Source organism: Erythrolamprus reginae, chromosome 7 (assembly GCF_031021105.1).
Source record: "Erythrolamprus reginae isolate rEryReg1 chromosome 7, rEryReg1.hap1, whole genome shotgun sequence".
Taxonomy (NCBI): domain Eukaryota; kingdom Metazoa; phylum Chordata; class Lepidosauria; order Squamata; family Dipsadidae; genus Erythrolamprus; species Erythrolamprus reginae.
In genome coordinates this window covers 87,105,164-87,124,857 of record NC_091956.1, presented here as the reverse complement: position 1 = coordinate 87,124,857, position 19,694 = coordinate 87,105,164, and the positions used below count along the sequence as shown (strand labels likewise).

Sequence of the window (19,694 nt, the reverse complement as noted above, 5' to 3'; positions counted from 1 at the left end):
AGGAAGAGCTAAGGGGGGGGGGGGCTTCAACCCGTCCACCCTGCAGTCGGCCACAAATTGAAACGGGGGCACCAAAACGGTTAAACCATAAACATTCACTTTTTTTAATTAAGAAAGCATGCACAAAAATAGTTTTTGTGAGCCCCCCTCTCCCCCCCAGCATCAAGCGTTGTGGGATGCACAGAGCAAGGGGGCAGGCAGAGGGGGGGGGCAGGCAGACCACCTGGCTGGTGACTGTGCCCTGCCTTGGATCCAGCCCCCCCCAAGATGACCCTCTGGAGGGAAGGGGGGGAGAGACAGGACCGCTCTGGACACTGACTGGCATTTGTGAAAAGGATGGAGACCCCGACAGGTGGTCTCTGGCCTCTCCCGGGTGACCCCCTGGTGGGGGTCATTTCTCAGAATCCCCCCTTCTCATGCCAGGGCTTCCTGCCCATCCGGCTCAGGGTCACCCTACCCCCCCTGTCCAAATCCCCCTCCCCCCTCTGATGGTTGTGCATCCACCTGCCCCCCCACCAAAAAAAGCAGGCTGGCAGCTGGACATCTGAGCGTGCAGGGGAAGAGGGCCAGCCACACTGTCCGGACCGTCTGTGGGGCCCATGCTGGTTAGGCCCTGCCTGCAATCCACATTAGCCTCTGGAGCGGGCGTCCAACTCCCCCCCCACACACACACAGACAATCAACGGGCTCCTCTGGCTGCAGGAGGGGCTCAACTGGGCCCCCTCCCAAGTCCTGCCCCTTCCTCTGCCTGCCCTGCAGGGAGCCCCCCCTTAGCTGTACAAGGCTGGGGGGGGTAGCCTCCTCCATTTTTGCATCACAATTCACAACACGTTCCAGCAAAATGAGGGGGGGGGGGCAAGTAAAATCCAGAAGTTGTAAAAAAGAAAAACCAGCCTTCGAAGAGGGGAAAAGAGTCCAGTGGGCCTTGGCTTCTCTGTCCACCTGCCGCCTTCAAAGAGGGGGAGCCCTGTGGGTGGGGGCAGTCCCGGTTAAGGGGTCATGGCTGTCCAGCCCACCCGAGAGGGAGCAGGCCTTCCTTCCGGCTCTTCCGATATCTGGGCCAGGGGCTCAAGTGCAAAAACAGCAGGGGGTCGGCACATGGGCAGGTGGCCCAATTCTTCTCTCAGCAGCAGCCGGACAGGTTCCTCCTCTTCCTCTTCCTCCTGGACTTCCGCTGGCCGCCTCTCTCGGCAGCCTTCCCTCCTGGCCACGGCCCCCTCCAGAGCAGTCCTCCTCCTCCTCCTCTCCCCACCCCTCCCCACCCCCACATACGTTACAACACACTTAGGAAGAAGGACATAATTCTTACAGGCTCCCAAAGATTCACGGGCGCGCTCACTTCAGCAGCCATCCAGAGAGAGAGAGAGAGAGAGAGAGAGAGAGAGAGAGAGAGAGAGAGAGACCCCCTGGCCGCCTCTCGGGGAAGGAGGGATGGCGCAATGCGAGGGGGGGACGGGACGACGAGGATGGTGGTGGTGATGATGAAGATGAGAGACGCCCTCGACCCCTGGGCAGCCTCCTCCTCCTCCTCCAGCAGCAGGGCAGCCTTGTGCCCAGACGAGGGGCCCAATGGACGGGTAGAATCCAAAGCTGGCAGACAGAGCGGGAAGGGCCGGGTACCACAATGATGATGATGATGATGATGGCAGTAATATAATAATAATAAGGAAGAAGAGGAGGAGGAGGAGGTGAAAACAAGGAGCGCAGGGTCGATTATCTGGGGCAGCCTCTGGTGGCAGCTTCTCTTGCTGGAGCAGAGGATATATATCTATATACAGGCAAGGGAGGGGGGAGGGAGGAGGCCCACGCGCAGGGCTCCCTCCTCCCTCTCCTCCCCCCGCAGGGACCCTTCGGGGTGGGACGGGCGGTCCAGTCTCTCCTCGCTTGCTAGGTGATCAAATCCCAGTTGAAGTCATCAGGGATCTCCTCGGGGGCTCCCGGAGGGGGCCGCGAAACCAAGTGATGACCTGGGCAAAAGGAGGAAGTGCCATTTATTAGTGCAGGACGAAATCTCCCGGATGCCAATCCCCCCCCCCCCTTGGCAACTGAGGGACCCCCAACTGATTATATCATCTGAAAAATTAAGAGAGCTGAATGGTCACCCATCCAAGGCCGGGGATGAAGTCCAGAGAGACGGCCAGGCCTGAACTAGGAGCAGCTCAAGCCAAAGCCTGCTGGTCTTCCAAATCTCCTTATCACTGTTCCCTCTAAGGTGCATAGCTGCGCGGCCGCGCACCCACCGGGAGACTCCCGTGCAGCATTTTCCAAAGCTGCGCAGTCAGGATGCGAAGGGTGGGGAGGAAGGGAGGGTGACGGCTCTGGCAACACGCGCCTTTGACTCGGACGGCCGCTTCTGCTCTAGCTAGAGCCTAGCCGGCAACGCCCCTCAGCCGCCTGATTGGCAGCAGGCAGAACCAATCGCAGCTCCTCCTCTACGCAGGAAGGGGGCGCCGGGAGAAGGGGTGGTAGGGCAGGTCTTTCGGGAGGGAGGTGAAGGGGGTGAAAATGCTTCAGGGCTCCCTGGCTTCCTCTCCGGCTGAGAAATTATTATTATTATTTATTATTTATTGGATTTGTATGCCGCCCCTCTCCGCAGACTCAGGGCGGCTAACAACAGTGGTAAAACAACATGAACAATCCAATTAATAAAAACAACTAAAAAACCCTTATTATAAAAAACCAAACATACACACAAACATACCATGCATAACTTGTAATAGCCTAGGGGGAAAGGATAACTTAACTCCCCCATGCCTGGCGACAAAGGTGGGTCTTAAGTAATTGGTGAAAGACAAGGAGGGTGGGGGCCGTTCTAATCTATGGGTGGAGTTGGTCCCAGAGGGCCAGGGCCACCACAGAGAAGGCTCTTCCCCTGGGGCCCGCCAAACGACATTGTTTGGTCGACGGGACCCGGAGAAGGCCAACTCTGTGGGACCTTATCGGCCGCTGGGATTTGTGCGGTAGAAGGCGGTTCCGGATGTATTCTGGCCCTTCCAGCCACCCATTTAAATTTGACTCATTTCTAGTAACAGAAGAGGTAGTTTTGTAATAAAATGTTACTTCAAATGGGAACATACTTAATTAACCCTGTGTAATTAAACTTTTTCTTCCAGCTATACTTATCATCACACCCAAGAGGATTGTTAATGTGAGTCCTGCTGACTTGTTTAAAACAATACAAAGGTTAGGATATTATAATAGTTGGAATTCTGGCATTAATCGTTTGTTCTACATAATTAATATGAATATATTTACCTTTTTTGGAGAGTGTGGTTTCTCCTTGTACAAGATAAATATCATCTTGTAGAAGAAAGATTTTACATTTAATGATTGAGTAACCCCGAATTGTTTTTTTACTGATCTATTGAGATAGTAAAGATTTTAACTTATGAAATATATTTTAAATGGAAAATCTGAATATTTATCATATGGAAGTTTGATTTAAGCAATTGTTTTGAGATAATATATGAAATCCCGATTATTAAGAAAATTATAATGATATTGTAATGAAGATGAAGAAAACAGGTTTGATTACATTCCCAAAGATAGTTTTAGAGGTTTTTAGATATGACAAAAGAAGGAATTAAAAAAAAGATATTGAGGAAAAGATTTAGGAAGGGGAGGAAGTAATAGGTCCCAAAATGGAAAAGTGCAAGAAATAAAAACCATTTTGGAAGGAAAAGTTATGTAACAACAACAACAACAGCAGAGTTGGGAGGGACCTTGGAGGTCCTCTAGTCCAACCCCCTGCTCAGGCAGGAAACCCTGCACTACTTCAGACAGATGGTTATCCAATATTTTATTATAAACTTCCAATGTTGGAGCATTCAGAACCTGGTGGCAGGCTGTTCCATGGATTCATTGTTCTAACTGTCAGAAATTTTATCCTTAGTTGCTTCTCTCCTTGTTTAGTTTCCACCCATTGCTTCTTGTCCTGCCCTCAGGTGCTTTGGAGGATAGCTTGACTCTCTCTTCTTTGGGGCAGCCCCTGAGATGTTGGAAGGCCGCTATCATGTCTCCCCTGGTCCTTCTTTTCATCAGACTAGACCTGTCCTGTTCCTGTAGCCGTTCTCCGTATGTTTCAGCCTCCAGTCCTCTTCTCTGTCGCTCTTCTCTGCACATAGTCTAGAGTCTCAGCATCCGTTTTGCATCGTGGCTACCAAAACGGAATGGCCCTACCCTTGGAATACTGCATAGTGTTGTATATACTTCTGTTCAGTTGGAGGATGGCAAAGAGTTTGCTGACTCTGATACAGATAGTGTTTGTGAATTAGTGGCCGGTCCTGGGGTACAGGTGTCAGAACAGGTGGGAGGCCAGCCACAGGACGTTGCTATGAGTCCAGACTCCAGTGAAGAAGAGACAGATAATAGATGGTTAAATCCGCATTTCAGGAGGGTGCAGCGGCGCAGGGAACAAGTGTTAGGGAAGAGATATTCAGGGGAGCAACGGGTTAATTACTGAAGTGATTTATTCGTCACGTCTGGGTGCCAGCGGGGAAGAAGGGCGGAGTTTTCAATGTTGTAAATCCATCATGGATGTGTGCCGATACGGCTACGAAGTAAGCTAGTTTATTCTCTGCTATTTAACTGTTGTTTTATTGTTTTGAACTACGCTGCCTAGACATAGATGTTAAGATAAGGGAGGAGGTCTGGAGGAATGCTTTTGCGTGCTGCAATCGTTAAGAGAGGGAAGAATTTGACTGACTGTAATGCATTTTGAATATGGAGGAGAAATAAAGATGGAGTTTTTGTTTATGAAATCCTGCATTCAGTCAGCGTTATTTCCAATTTAACCAAAGTTCTAACCAGAATCCAGAACACATAGGATCACAGTGAGATGCCACCGATTTCACTTCCAGGCTCAAAACAGCAGGGAACCTTTTTTTCTCCTATCAACTCTGGCTGGAAAACGATGGAAACTGTCACAAAAAGGTATATTGAGATACTCACTTTTGTAATAAACGTTGGGCTTAGTCAGATTTACTGCTATTGCTTTTTTTGGGCAGTAAAGATACTTTCCTGTCTCAGGCAGTTCTCTTAAAACAGAGCTCTTGTAAAATTGAACATTAAGGAATATGCTAATTTACATTTCCAAACTCTGAACTGGAGGAATCAGCAAATGTATGATACTTTAGCAAGACATGTAATAAATTCCACTGCTGTTTGGCATTTATAGCCAAAGAAACATGCAAACCATTGTAGCCTTCTGCTAAAATGAAGCCTTCGGTGAACATAATATACTGGTTGGGAGCAAGTATATATTTTAAATCTATTAATTAATTAATTAATTAATTAATTAATTAATTAATTAATTAATTAGATTTGTATGCCGCCCCTCTCCGAAGACTCGGGGCGGCTCACAACAAAGTAGAACAAATCATAAATAATCCGTCTAAGTTTAAAATATTTAAAGATTTAAAAAACCCCATATACTAACAGACACACACACAAGCATACCATGTATAACTTAAACATGCCTAGGGGGAGATGATTCAATTCCCCCATGCCTGACGGCAAAGGTGGGTTTTAAGGAGTTTACGGAAGGCAGGAAGAGTAGGGGCAGTTCTAATCTCCGGGGGGAGTTGGTTCCAGAGAGTTGGGGCCGCCACAGAGAAGGCTATTCCCCTGGGGCCCGCCAACCGACATTGTTTAGTTGACGGGACTCGGAGGAGGCCCACTCTGTGGGACCTAATCGGTCGCTGGGATTTGTGCGGCAGAAGGCGGTCTCGTAGATACCCTGGTCCGATGCCATGAAGGGCTTTATAGGTGATGACCAACACTTTGAATTGTGACCGGAAACTGATCGGCAGCCAATGCAGACTGCGGAGTGATGGTGAAACATGGGCATACCTGGGTAAGCCCATGACTGCTCTCGCAGCTACATTCTGCACGATCTGAAGTTTCCGAACACTTTTCAAAGGTAGCCCCATTTCCACCCATAAATTAGTTCGGTTAACAAACAAGATATAAACAAGCTTAACATGGTTTCGGCTGATCTATGTTGGCCTATTTGTTATTGATTGTGCTAATTTCGCTCGGGATCCTTGTATGCTAGGGATGTCAATCATTAGGCAACCAGAATCGCAGAAGAACATGCCCCAGCCCCAAATAACGGCGCAAGAGGTTGTCTTGGGTGGCAGCTGGGAAGGGAAGGAACCAGGCGCTCAGACCCCCTGAAGAAAACCGGAGGGAACGTTGCGTCCTTACCTGGTCGGTTATAGCCCGGCGAGTCCTGGGTGGGGATCTGGTACATGGGGGAGGGTCCCGAGTACAGGTGGGGAGGAGCCGGTTGACCATAGGAGTTCACTGGGGGGGAGGAGGAGGAGGAGGAGGAGAGGGTCAGACAGGGTTAGAGCCAGGCCTGAACATCCACCAGACACCCCCCCCCCCGTCAGAGCGGGAGTTTGCAGTGTCTGCCCCCTTCTTCCCCTCCCTGCGAGGGATTTCACCTGGGGAAGGGCGAGGGTCCTCAGTCCCCCATCTGGCCTCCCCCCCTCCAGGACTAGGAAAGGATTCGGGGCCATCCCCGTTGGGGCCCCTGGGAGGGCAGAGGGGTGCAATGGGGGATCCTGAGGAGGCTGCCCCTCCTACCCTCCATGGAGCTGGCCCTCCCCTCTGCCACTCCTATGACCAGGCCTGGACCCTGAGATGCACGGGGGAGGGGGAAAGGGAGAGCCCCCTGGTCAAGGCTCAGCCGCTGCAGATCGGGGGGGGGGGGCCCTCTGCTCCTGACTGGCTCGCCAGAACCGCTTCCCGGGCTGAAAGGGCCCCGTTCCTCCGGGGGAGGGGCACGTTCTCCCCCCCTGCCGTCCTTGCCCCTCCCTCCCTCCCTCGGGGGCCCCCTCCGTGCCCCCTACCTTGGCTCATGGGCTGCTCCTGCTTGTTGCTGTTCAGGGCACAGGAGTCGGAGATGCGGGGGGGCTGCGGGGGCCCCCCCACGTGAGGGAGCTGCCCTGTCTGGGTGAGGAAGTGGTTCAGGGAGTCGCAGAGGTTGGCAATGTGGTGCTGGTCCAAGGACCAGTTCTTCCGTTCCGCCTGGCGGAGGCTCTCCATTAACTCTGCGGAGGGGGGGGGGACCAGACAATCACACCAGGGACGGACCCAGACCCCCACACACCCCTTGGAGAGGGCAAGCCTCCCCCCCCTCACCCGAGAACTGGGAGTGTTCAATGCTGGACCAGTTGAGCCGATTGACCATCTTGAAGCTCTCCTTCAGGGAGTCAATGTTGGAGCACCAGTCGGGGGGGAAAGCTGGAAGGGAAGCGGGGGGTGGTGGTCAGGGAAATGAGAGGGCCCCCCCCGCAGGCGGCCATCTGGACCCCCCCTCCTGTGGGACGGCCGCCCCATCTGGGCTGGGACTCACCGAAGCCTGCGTTGTTGAGGGAGGCCTGGGGCGGCTGCGGCTGCTGTGGGTGTCCGTGGGGGGAGTGGTGGTGCTGGTGGTAGCCCCCGCCGTGCTGCATGGCCGAGGGGTGCAGGGACATGACGGGAGGGGGGCCATAGCCCTCCCCCGCCTGCTGCTGCTGCTGCTGCTTGCTGCCTTGCGACTGGCAGCCCTCCGAGGTCGGAGTGTGGAGGGGCGGCGCAGCTCCCACCGAGGGGGGACCCTGGTACATGTAGTAGCCGTGGTTGGAGGGCTGCATCTCCCCCAGGAGGGAGGAGAAGTCTGCAGGGGGGAGGACCAGGAGGAAAACGCTCAGAGGCCGCGCGGGGGGAGGGGGCGGCCCAAGGGGCCATTCTCCCCCCTCCCCCCCATCCCTAGGGCTCAGCCTTTCCCGGGGACTCTGGGAACTGAACCTGGGTCCGTGTCGGGGGTGTCCAACGGGTGGGGACCAGAAGAGCCCAGGCCAGAGGGGGGGGGGGGGATCGGAACTTCCTGCTCCCCAGGCCCCACCCAGCCCTCCAAGCAGCCCGTGACCCTCTGGGGCAAGAGGGGGCCCTCCAGGGGGCGGTTTCAAGAGGTGGACGGGGGGGCTGCGGGGCCCCAAGGAGCAAAAGAGCAAGACCCCCCCAGCCCAGCCCAGCCCAGCCCGCGTGATGCCCCTCCCTCCCTGGCCTTTCCCCACCAGACGCCTCCAAGCCAGGTCTTGGGCCGCCGATGGCCAACCTTCTTTTCCTCGGGGGCCACACCCACGACCCAGTGCTCCCCACGTGCCCCACCCCCTGCGCATGCGCACGTGACCCCCCCTTTGCTGCTCCATTCCCCTCGCATGACCCCCCCCACTGCCCCATTTCCTGACGTCTGGTGGGGCCCACTTTTTGCCCCCCGCCCGCCCCGCTCACCGTGCTGGGAGGAAGAGGACTTCTCCAGCATGGACTTGTAGAGGTTCCGGAAGGACCAGCTGAGGTCCTGGAAGTTGATCTCGGAGTAGGAGAACTTCAGGTCGTGGCCGGTGCTGTAGTGCGGGGGGGCCACCTCGGAGCCCTCCCGGCCCTGCCCGCCCGCCACCGTGGCCGCCACCTCCACCGGCCCTGCGCTCTGCGGGCGGAAGGGAGGCACGCTGCAGGGGGGCTGAAGCAGGCCGACGCCCCCCCCTTCCCCTCCCCACCCCCGGCCCTCACGCACCTGGCCGTAGCTGCGCAGGGGGGGCGTGCCCTGCAGGGAGAGCTGCTGCTGCTGGCTGGACTCGGGGGAGAGCGAGGCCTCCGGGCCCAGAGAGACCGACCCCCCCCCGGGGGCTCTTGCTGGCCTCCTGCTCCGGGGAGTCCTGCGACAGCTGCGGGAGCAGGGCAGCCACAGAAGGAGCCGCGTCACAGGGGCCACGAGCCAGCGCAACTCCTGTGCACAGGGAGAGGGAGGGGGGCCGGCACCCCTCCCCCGCCCCCCAAACACACACGTAGGGGGCCTCCCGGGGGCTCTATGGCCACCCACGCCCTCCCGGGGACAGGACCCTCATCTGCCTTAACCACTCTTTGCTCAGGCAACGGAATCCTCCCCTTTGAGGACGGCCTGGAAGGAAGGGGGGTCTCCCCCTTGAGACCCTCCCAAGAGCCCTTCGGCCCCCCCTGCGCCCGCCCGCCCCTCAGGGAAGAGAAGAGGGACCCGCCTGAGTGCTCACATCGTCATCTGGCGGATGGCGCCTCTTCCGGGAAATATCAGGACAGTTGTCAATCGTCCAATAGGAGCCCTGGAAAGAGAAAAGGCGGGCAATCCAGCCGCCCTGGATGCTCCTCCCCCTCCTCAGTCCCCGGAAACCCTCCTGGGGAGAAGAGGTGGGACAGGAAGTGCCCCCCCAACTGCCTCCAGGAAAGGGGAAGGGGCCTCCCAGGCGAAGGCCCCATCCTCCTGCCCCTGCTTGCCACCTCCAAGCCCCCCCCAGCCCCCTGGGTGGAAAGAAAAGGAGGCAAAAGCCCCAGAGGGTCCCTGGTGGTGGTGGGGGAGACGGCTCACCTTTCCAGGGTCGTCCCGGGGCCGAGGCACTTTCCGGAAGCATTTGTTCAGAGAAAGGTTGTGCCGGATGGAGTTCTAGGGAGAGAACCAGGGGAAATCAATCCTGCAGCAGTCAAGCAGCCGCTCACCCGCCCGGCCCAGCACAGCAGCCCCCCCCAGTGCCCCACCCTGCAATCCAAGCCCCCTTTCTTCTCCCCCCCACCCCAGCCCCCCTGCCTGCCCAGTCAAGTTCTGGAGCCCCTGGTGGCCCCCCGTCCCTCTCCCATCAGCTGGCCTTCTGGAGAGGTTTCCAGGTCCAGGCCGGCTTCGTCCCCAGAATACTGGCCTCCCGAGAACCGGACTGGCCCTCCACCCACCCACCAAACCACCTGCCTCCCAGAAAGCGGTCAAGGCCAGGCTGTCCCGAGAGAGGCCTGGGGCCGCTGATCGAGGGTGAGCACTGAGATCCAGGCACTCGCTGCTTTATTCTAATTTTTAAAAACTGTTTTCTAGGTTTTTAGAGTTATTTGAATGTCACGCTTTGGCTGTAAGCTGCCCAGAGTCCCCAGGGTGGGTTGGGCGGCCTAGAAACCTCAGTGAGCGAGTGAGTGAGTGAGTGAAGGGCGGTTGCTGCCCACCAGACGTCCAGGGCCCAGCCAAGAGAGGCCAGAATCGGTCGACAAGCGTGGGGAGGGATTCCACCACTCCCGCCTCTACGGGAAGCTCCACGGGGCTCTGGCAGGGCTACAGTAGCCTGGGTGGCCCCTGCCCGGCCTCTGGGGTGGGGGGAGGAAGGGGGGGCGGACCCCTCTTTTGGGTTTGGCCAGCCTGGACCCAGGAGCTTTGGGGCGGAGGGAGGGAGGGAGGGGTCCCCCACCTTCCAGCCGATGCCGGCGTTCTTGTAGTAGGGGAAGTTGTCGCAGATCCAGCGGTAGATCTCGCTGAGGGTCATCTTCTTGGCCGGGGAGGAGTTGATGGCGTAGGTGATGAGGGTGGCGTAGCTGTAGCGGGGCTTCCCGTCCTGGTGCACGGCGGCCTCGTCCTTGCTCAGGGTGGCGTTGGGGTCGGTGGGGGAGCCGGGCGGGCACTTCCGGCCGGCCCCCGGGGCCCCCGACTGAGAGGCCCCCCCCAGCTTCTCTATGGTGGCCCGGAGGGTGAGCTGGGGGAGCCAGTCAATGGAGGTCAGGCTGCTTTCCAGGTCAGAAGCCATGGCGACGCTGGAGGGCGAGATCTGGGGTGGAGACAGAGGCCGGGGCGGGGAAGGTCAGCCGGGCAGCCCCCTCCACGCCCACGCCCCCCTCCACGCCAGTGCCCACGGCTTGAAACGGAGGCCGCACATTCCTGGGATAGGGGGACACAGCTTTTGCACACCAGATCTCAAACACACAACACACACACTGCAAGGAGGGGCTGGAGCTTCCCTGGCCGTGGGGGGGGGGGCAAGGGACCCCAGAAGGACGCTGCTGGTTGAAAAGGTCAACGGGGAAGGACGGCCGCTTTGTGGGAGGGGGCAGTCTGCGAATAAGTGACCTCAAAGCCAACGCGCTTGCCCTTCGGGAGTCATGGGGCCACAGGGGTGAGAGGAGGCCGAGGCTGCCCAGCGCCATGAGTTTGATCCTGACCAGCTCAAGGTCCTTCCCAGGGGGTTGAGGGCAAGAGGCCGGCTCGGTCAAGCGCTTGGAGAGGGCTGTGGAGGCGGCAGACAGCTCTTAAGGGCTGCGGCCGTTCAGGGGCCGTGAGCACATGGGCCCCATCGAGACCATGCGTCCCTCCATCCGTGGGGATTCCTGCACATTCCCATTCACAATCACTTCATAGGCTTCGGACAGAGTCCAAGCGTAATAAGCATATGCATCAGACCGCAGTGGCAAAAGCTAAACGAGGGGTTCCCCACCTGGGGGTCTGGACCCCTTTGGGGGTGGATCGAACGACCGTTCCACAGGGGCCACCTGAGAAGACCCGGGGGGGGGGGGGGAAGACAACATTTTCCAGGGTGTTACGAACTGAAGCTTCTATTCTGGCCCCTTGGAACGTATCTTTACAATCTGACCAATCAGGCCTTGACAGTGGGGTGGGGTTGTCCGAGCTTCTGGCCAATCAGCGTCAAGCTCTGTTGGGAGAATTGGCGCTAGACTTATGGTTGGGGGTCACCCCAACAGAAGGAACTGTGTTAAGGGGTCACAGCATTGGAAAGGCTGAGAACCACTGAAAGGGGAGGGTCCTGGGAAACCGTGGCTGGGTGGACGCAGCCGGACCCCAGGGCAGCCCCTTCGCAAAGGACGTGAAGCCCACGCCCAGCGGCCCAAAGCTGTGGGGCAGGCGTGCTGCATCTTCCGGGGCCTGGCCCTCCTCCCAGGGCTGCCCAAGAGGAGCTCCCACCCCAGGGATGGCGGGGCAGCTGCCCACTCAAGGGTCAAGGGGGCCCTGGCCCCACCCATCAGCACCAGGCTGCCCCGCTGGCACCTCCAGCAACTCCAACCGAGCAGCCCTGCGGTCTCAGGAATGGAAGCCGCTCCCCTTGCCCAGATGGGGGACTGACCGCCCCCCGCCCCTGGATCCAAACCCTCACAACCTGAACGGTGCCCTCGAAACCTGGCAGGGACCGGCCAAATCTCCTCTGGTTCCAGGGGGCGAGAAGAGGAGGCCGAGGGCTGAAGCCCTGGACACAGGCAAACACCCTGAACGGCCACAGCCGCATGCGTCCCTGGCCTGGTTGGGTTTGCCTGCTGGTGATTCAGTTCTTATGGGCTAATTAAGGGGACCCTTAAACTCTCCCGCCTTGTGGCTCCCACGGGGAGATTACAATTGTTTGGGGATCTGTTTTACACCCGGGATGCAAAGGAGCCCAGGGGACCCCCGACCGTCCAGCCCACGGACTGAAGAGGTCCAGAAACCAAAGGGTTTTACGGCAGGGATCCAACTGCAGGTTCAGCCCCACATGCATGTCCTCATCTTCTTTTAGACCCCATGTTAAGGGGGCAACACACCAAACTTTGCTCCCCAGCCTTTTGGATAAGATCACGGGTAGGAAAAGGGGAAACACATAAAACTATTTTCCTTCCCGCAGGTGGTCAGAAGTTTGAGGGACAAAGCTAAGGTGGGAAAAGGGAAGAACTCAGCCGTATGAACTGCTGCTACTTGGTACTGGGCTAATTTATCTGGAATGACCACACTTCAGTTTCACCCTCAAAACCCCTCACAAACAGACACAAGAGTGGGGCAAGCGGAGCTCCTACGAGGGCAACAGTGGGCCAGTGCACAGGTGGACTAAGTGGCCTGGAATTATGGGCGCTCTTGAGGAACCGGCTACCAACCACTAGAGATTTTTCAACACAGCCTTATTTCAAAGGCAGCCCACCGAAAAAACCCGAACAGAAATTAAATCAATCATGGCTTGCAAGTACAGTAAACCATTATTTATTTCAATGGTGCTTGAAAATGACCGACCTAAGAATATCCTTCTAACCAACCCAGCAACAGGGGACAGACGGACGGACGATGACCCTCGGGCAGGGGCAGGCAAAGTTGGGTCTTCCATGATTTGGGGACTTCAGCTCCCAGAATTCCTGAGCCAATCATGCTAGCTTCAGGGATTCTGGGAGTTGAAGTCCACTTGGCCCACCCCTGCCCTAGGGCGATTTGAACAAATGAACGGGAGCAGAGAACCTGACATACGGAACACCGGACGGACGGGGTTTCTCCACTTCAGCCCCTTCAAGAGGGCTGGACTCAGCCAGGCTGGCTGGAGAGTTCTGGGAGTTGAAGTCCACACCCCTTAAAAGTGACAAAGGCTGAGAGGGACGGTGCAGGGGTCAGACTAGGAAGAGAACCCGGCCTTCTACTGAACCTGAGCCGCTACCTGCCAAGAGAGCCAAAGCCGATCCCGGGCAGCCCCACCGCGAGGAGGATGCTGAAGGACCGGAGGGGAGAGCGGGTGGGGGGGAAAGGGGGGGGCGAGAGCCACAGAAGGAGAAACAGACTCAAAAGGAGGAGGAAACGGCTGAGCTACCACTGGAGGCTTCCAAAAGAATCGGTCTCACTCTGGCCTGCAGATTCCTTCCCTGCCCCACCCCAGCTAGCCTTAACAACAACAACAACAACAACAACAATAATAATTTATTAGACTTGTATGCCGCCCCTCTCCGAGGGCTCGGAGCAGCTCAGAACAAATAATACAAATACAAATCTAATATTAAAAACAGTTATAAAAAACCCATTATAAAAAAGCAGTCATACATCTAGACAAACCATGCCTAAAATAAGACAGCTAGGGGTATCAAGAGCTTGTGGAAGGCAAGGAGGGTGGGGGCAGTCCTAATCTCCAAGGGGAGTTGATTCCAGAGGGCTGGGGCTGCCACAGAGAAGGCTCTTCCCCGGGGCCCCACCAGATGACATTGCTTTGTTGACAAGACCTGGAGAAGGCCGACTCTGTGGGACCCTAACAGACTCCAGGCACCGGCACATCACTTCTACTGCTTCACTGACTGGACATGGGGTGGAGATGTACAGCTAGGTATCATCAGCGTACTGATGATACCTCACCCCATGCCCTTGGATGATCTCATCCAGTGGTTTCATATAGATATTAAACAGCAGGGGGGAGAGGACCGACCCCTGAGGTAGCCCACAAGGGAGTAACCTAGAAGTTGACCTCTGACCCCCCACTAACACCGACTGCGACCGACCGGAGAGGTAGGAGGAAAACCACTGAAGAACAGTGCTTCTCACTCCCAACCCCTCCAGCCGGCGCAGGATACCATGGTCGATGGTATCGAAAGCTGCTGAGAGGTCGAGAAGCACCAGGACAGAGGACAAGCCCCTTTCCCGGGCCCGCCAGAGATCATCCATCAGTGCGACCAAAGTGGTTTCCGTGCTGTAGCTGGGCCTGAATCCTGACTGCTGGGGACCTAGATAATCGGCTTCTTCCAAGGACCGCTGGAGTTGGAGTGACACCACCTTCTCAGCAACCTTCCCCATAAAGGGAAGGTTGGAGACTGGATGGTAGTTATTAAGCACGGCTGGGTCCAGGGAAGGCTTCTTGAGAAGGGGGCGCACAAGTGCCTCCTTGTAGGGAGCCGGGAAGGACCCCCTCCCCAGAGAAGTGTTGACAATCTCCTGGACCCAGCTCCATGTCACCTCTCTGCTGGCCGAAACCAGCCAAGAGGGACACGGATCCAGCAAACAGGTGGCGGAACTCACACCTCCAATGGCCTTGTCCACTTCATCAGGTGTCACCAGGTCAAACTCCTCCCAGACAGATGGACATGGACAGGCCCCAGTCACCACAACTGACTCATTGTCAGCCGACACTGCTGTCCAATCGGAGTCAAGGTCTGCCCGGATCTGAGCGACTTTATCAGCGAAAAGCGAGTTAAATTCCTCGGCACTACTCTGCGAGGGCTCCCCAGCTCCCCCTTGGTTAAGGAGGGAGCGGGTCACCCTAAACAGAGCAGCCGGGCACGATTCCGCTGATGCAATCAAGGCGGCATGGTACGCGCATCTTGCCGCCTTGAGCGCCACTTTGTGAGTCTTAATATGAGCTCTAATATGAGTGTTCGATCAGATTTGAACTTGCTTTTCCTCCACCGCTTCTCTAGACATCTCTTCTGGTGTTTCAACTCCCGGAGTTCCTCGGTGAACCAAGGAGCCCTCCAGGGTCTAGTGCCACAGAGAGGTCGCAACGGCGCAGTCCGGTCAAGAGCCTCCGTTGCAGCCTTGTTCCAGGCCACGGCAAGAGACTCTCCTGCCCCGCTGTGCTTTCGGGCAGGGAAGGGGCCTTCCTGGGCTAGAAGCGATGGGGGCTCCATCCCATCGGGGGTTTGCGGCCGGAGAGCTGCAAGGGCCCTGCTATTATTACGAGACACACCTGTGCCCCGTCTGTTCTTAGTGGCTGAACTATTTCGGTTCCAGGGTCTGGAGCACCGGGAGGCGATGGCCAGGCCAGGCCAGCCCTCTCAAGATCAGCTATCCCACCTTCAGCTGGACGCTCGCTAAGCCCACGAGGCCAGGAGTAAACACCAGGCGACCAGCGCTTGGAAACAGAACGGGTGGACTCTCGGGAGGGGAGGAAGAGCCCACCAGAGGGTTAAGGAGACCCAGAAAGAGTGCCAGCTCCAATATTTGGATAGAAATGAACTAAATGAAACCAAATAACAACAGACACAAATAGCAGGAAAAGAGGCCTTGATTCATGCTATACGCAGGTAACTAAATTCAGGGACAATGGTGGGGAGGGGGAGGGAGGTGTCCTGGCATCATCATCATCATCATCATCATCATCATCATCATCATCATCATCATTATTATTATTTATTGGATTTGTATGCCACCTTTCTCCGCAGACTCGGGGCGGCTAACAACAGTGGTAAAACAACATGAACAATCCAATTAATAAAAACAACTAAAAAACCCTTATTATAAAAAACCAAAACATACACACAAACATACCATGCATAGCTTGTAGCAGCCTAGGGGGAAAGGATAACTTAACTCCCCCATGAGATACTAGAAGAGAACTAGACTTCCTTGTTTGGAGAACCCGGAGGCTGGAACAATTCCACCTGGGGAAACCCACAAAGACACAATTGTGTGGGCCGACTGCAAAGCCCATGTAGGTTGGAAGCTCTGGTCAAGTTTGAATTATTTAAAAATTACTCCAGTGACCAGGGTAGTAAAATAAGGAGCCAAAGGTATTCTACTTTGCAAGACAATGGAGAGAACAACTCCTCTCTTCCGTGAGGGGCAGTTTTCTCCTTAAAACGAAATTTTAAAAAAATCTAAGACGCCGCGAGGGGCTGGTAGCTTGCTGCCAACTGAACTGCCTTTCCCAGAAGCCCCTGGCCACCCTCGCAGGGCTGGTGGGGAGCATCTGAAGTCAACAATTTACTCTCCTGGACTGGTTTTAAAAAATTAAGAGGAGGGACGGCGTATCCTCATTTTAAAAAAATATAAACTAATATAAATTGTCTTACACTACAAAGGTTTGTTTTAATTATTCTTTTGCTGTTTTTATGTTTATAAACGTTACTCTTCCCACATACTTTTGATTTTAGAGAGGATGATAATGAGAACACCATTCAGGCCTGAATATAATTATCTTCCTTTTATCACTAGAAAGAATGCAGCATAAACTGATTCTTAATATCTGATTTCAACACAGGACAGCTGCAAGATTTAAGATAGCCAAATTGCACCGGGGAAGTTCAGGACTTGTTCATGTTTTGACTGCTCAGTTTGAAATCTTCCTCCCCCCCACAATGCTTCCCCAGCCCCCCCACTCTTTCCTCCACCCCCCTCCTGTCCAGAGAGAGACCGAGGCCGGAGCCCAGCAGCCTTCCTCCCCCTCAGCCGGCGTGTGTGTGTGTCATGAGCGGTGGGTGCCCTGGGCTCTATTGCTGTCCTTTATGTTTACTATTTGAAAGCTGGTTTAGGATTATTATTTATTTATTTATTTATTTATTTATTTATTTATTTATTTATTATTATTATTATTATTATTATCCATGCCTTGTACAGTCTTTTCTCTATGCAAACTTTGTGTTAAATTGAAAGCAATTATCATATTTTTGGATATCTGAATATAAACCCTGCAAAGGGTCAGCCCCCACCCTGGACCAGAAGCAGCAGCTGTCCAGTTCTGGAATGAGACCCTCCCCCTGCCAGGAAGTGGTGGAATTCTTGGCACCTGGGAGCACGCAATCAGCGGCTGGGGGAATGGCACTCTGCACATGCCCCGTGGCCATCCTCAGCAAAATGAGGATCCGTTAGCCACTCTGCTTGTCAGAAGGCAGGTGAGAAGATCCAGAAGGACCCTTGGTAACCCCCCCCCCCCCCCAGAACCAATACCATTGGCCTTAAAACTGCCTTTCGGGTTCTATGGAGGTGAGCTGGACTCTCTGTTGTAGATAGAAAGATAAATACTTCCTTGAACTGAAATGAAATCTGAAAAAAAGATATTTAAGTGGGCATTTCTAAAAATCCAATGTAATATTTTACGATCTTTTGTTCTTGTTAAAACAACTTCTCCTATTGCCGTAATTTAATCACAAGCCCTTTTGGCAAGGGTCCTAAGAGGATTGTTCTGAATAAATATGCCAAGAATTGTATGGTTAAAATGGGAAACTGTGAGCAATTAGCACCCAGAGCGAAGGCAGCTCAGGTCTAGGGACGAAAGCAACTGTGGAAAAGAGCATCCGGCTGCTACATTCGCGCATTGCACTAAGCCACCATACACGGTTCCGTCTGCTTTTGACTCCAGGTGGTGGGAGAACGTCATGTGTGAATACTGTATCTACCTAGCCCGAGTCCGTGGCACCTTGTGTGACCCATTCTAACCGCCCTCTAAAGCGAGGGGTGGCTGGGGAGCTCAGGGAGAGGGCCTTGGCCTGTTAGAGGTTGGGCCTGGTGGGCACCTGGGGTCCGTGGCCGAGGGTGGGGCGAGTCCGTGGCTTCCCTCCATTTCAATGTCAGGCTTTGCCAAGTGGCGATTACAAAAGAAAAGCGATTCTCAAGCATCCTAGAAAATGCAGCTGTCAATGTGTCTGGCCCTTGCGTAGTTAACACCGGTCTTCCCTCCTGCCACTGACCGGTCTTCAGCTCCTCACGCCAGGATTTTACCAGTGCTCCAGGAATTATGTGCTGGTCAGTTTTGCACTGCACAGATCAAAGGAACCCAACAGCTCAGCTCAGAAGCCCCTGCTGGCGTGAGTGGCTGGGTCAAGCAACTCCATTCACCCACTTCTGGACTGGGGAGAAGGGGCTTGACCCTCCCTCTTTCCCTACTGTGTTTTCATTCGGAAAGGCAACAGGGCAGGAGGGCAAGGCATCCCCAGAGCCCCACAAACGCCCACCAAAGGCTGAGAGACACAGAGACCCACATCTTTGGGGGTCACCGAAGCCGAGCAGCCCCTTGGGCAACAGCAGCAGCAGCCGGAGTTTCCACAAGAGGCGACTGGGAGAAAATGGGGAAACCGGGAGGGGGGCTGCCCCCTCCCCCCCGCTCTTCAGGGGCCCAAAGGGAAACACACACACACACACACACGATGAGCGGGCAGCCCCCTCCGCCCCCCCCTCTCGGCAACCAGCCCCCCTGAGCCCCACAACGCTGGACACGGCAGCCCTTGGGGGGGGGCAGATCGGTCCCTATGCAAAGACCGAATATAAACACAGGCCTCGACTGCAGCCCTTGCCCACCCTCTGGTGTCCTCCTGCGCACCCCCAGTTAAGGACCCCCAGCCCCCCCCCCCAAAAGGTGCCCCGGGGAGCCCCCCCCCTCGCTCCTCCCTGCGCAACCAGAGCGGCGGCGGGGGAGGTAGGCGGGGGCCGCTGGCGGGAGGGGGGGCTTGCTACGCCCCCCTCCGTCCCCAGCCGGCGCAACGGGGCCCCCTCCCCCTGCCCCCCCCGTCCGGGCCCGCCGCCTGCGCCTCCCGCGCCCCCCACACCCGTCGCCGCCGCCTGCTGCTGGCCGAGGCCGGGCGGGGCCTTGAAGGGCGTCGGGGCTCCAACGGCAAAGGCCCCGCGACCCTCCCCGCCTGCGCCCCCCCCCCCCCCGCCCCGTCCCCGCTCTCTCGTCCGCTCGCTCACCCGCCGGCCGCTCAGGGGGACGACGACGCCTCCTCTGCCGCTGCCGCCTTCTCCGGCCCCCTGCCCCGCCCGGCCCTCAGCGGCCGCCGCTGCCGCATCTCCGTCGGACGGTCCGCGGGGCGCCGGGCCTGGCCGGGCCGGAGGAGCAGGAAGGGCGCGGCGGAGGGAGGGAGGGAGGCCGCGGGGGGCGCCGCGCTCTCTCGCCCGCTCTCTGGCCGCGCGCCTGGGCGTCTGTGGGTGGGTGGCGGGGGAGGGCGCCCGGACCCGGAGCCTCCCCGGCAGAAGCGCCCGGCCAGGCCCGACCTCCCTCGCAGTAGGCCCGGCGCCGCGGCCTCCTCGTACGCCGCCTCCGCCCGGGTTCGGTGCGCGCTGGGTCGCGGCTCCACTGCAGGCCCCGGCTCCTCCCCGACCGCTGCTCCGCCTCCCCCGGGCCGCGTCACCCGCCGCCCTCCCCGCCTTAAGGAGGCGCCCAGCGCGGCGGCGGCGGCTTTTTCCCGGCTCCGTCCAGGGGCCCTGCCGAGCTCCCCTCGGGTGGGCGGGCGGAGGGGGTCCCGGGCCCAAGGGGGGGGGGGCGCGCACACGACCCATTTTGGTCTCCGGTGCTGGGGGAGTCCCGGCCCTTCCCTCAGGCGGCGCAGGGCGGCCGTGGAGCCCTCGCTGGTCGGGGGGAGACGGGTCGGGACCCTCGCTGTCCTGCCGGCCTCCCAGGCGCCCCAAGGGGGAGACGCGCCCAACAGAAGCT

At 56.9% G+C, this 19,694-nt stretch overlaps 1 protein-coding gene across 1 annotated transcript; it reads right to left on the bottom strand.

The window, feature by feature from the left end:
• Positions 1-75: 75 nt before the first annotated feature.
• Positions 76-19,372, bottom strand: LOC139170632 (forkhead box protein J2-like). Its single transcript, XM_070758122.1, is given in 12 exon segments — positions 76-1,967; positions 6,208-6,306; positions 6,858-7,058; positions 7,150-7,251; positions 7,364-7,666; positions 8,284-8,479; positions 8,567-8,650; positions 8,652-8,717; positions 9,060-9,128; positions 9,392-9,466; positions 10,248-10,601; positions 18,953-19,372. Coding segments are annotated over 11 exon segments (1,608 nt in total). The 5' UTR covers positions 10,581-10,601; positions 18,953-19,372; the 3' UTR covers positions 76-1,887.
• Between the last annotated feature and the right edge of the window lie 322 nt (positions 19,373-19,694).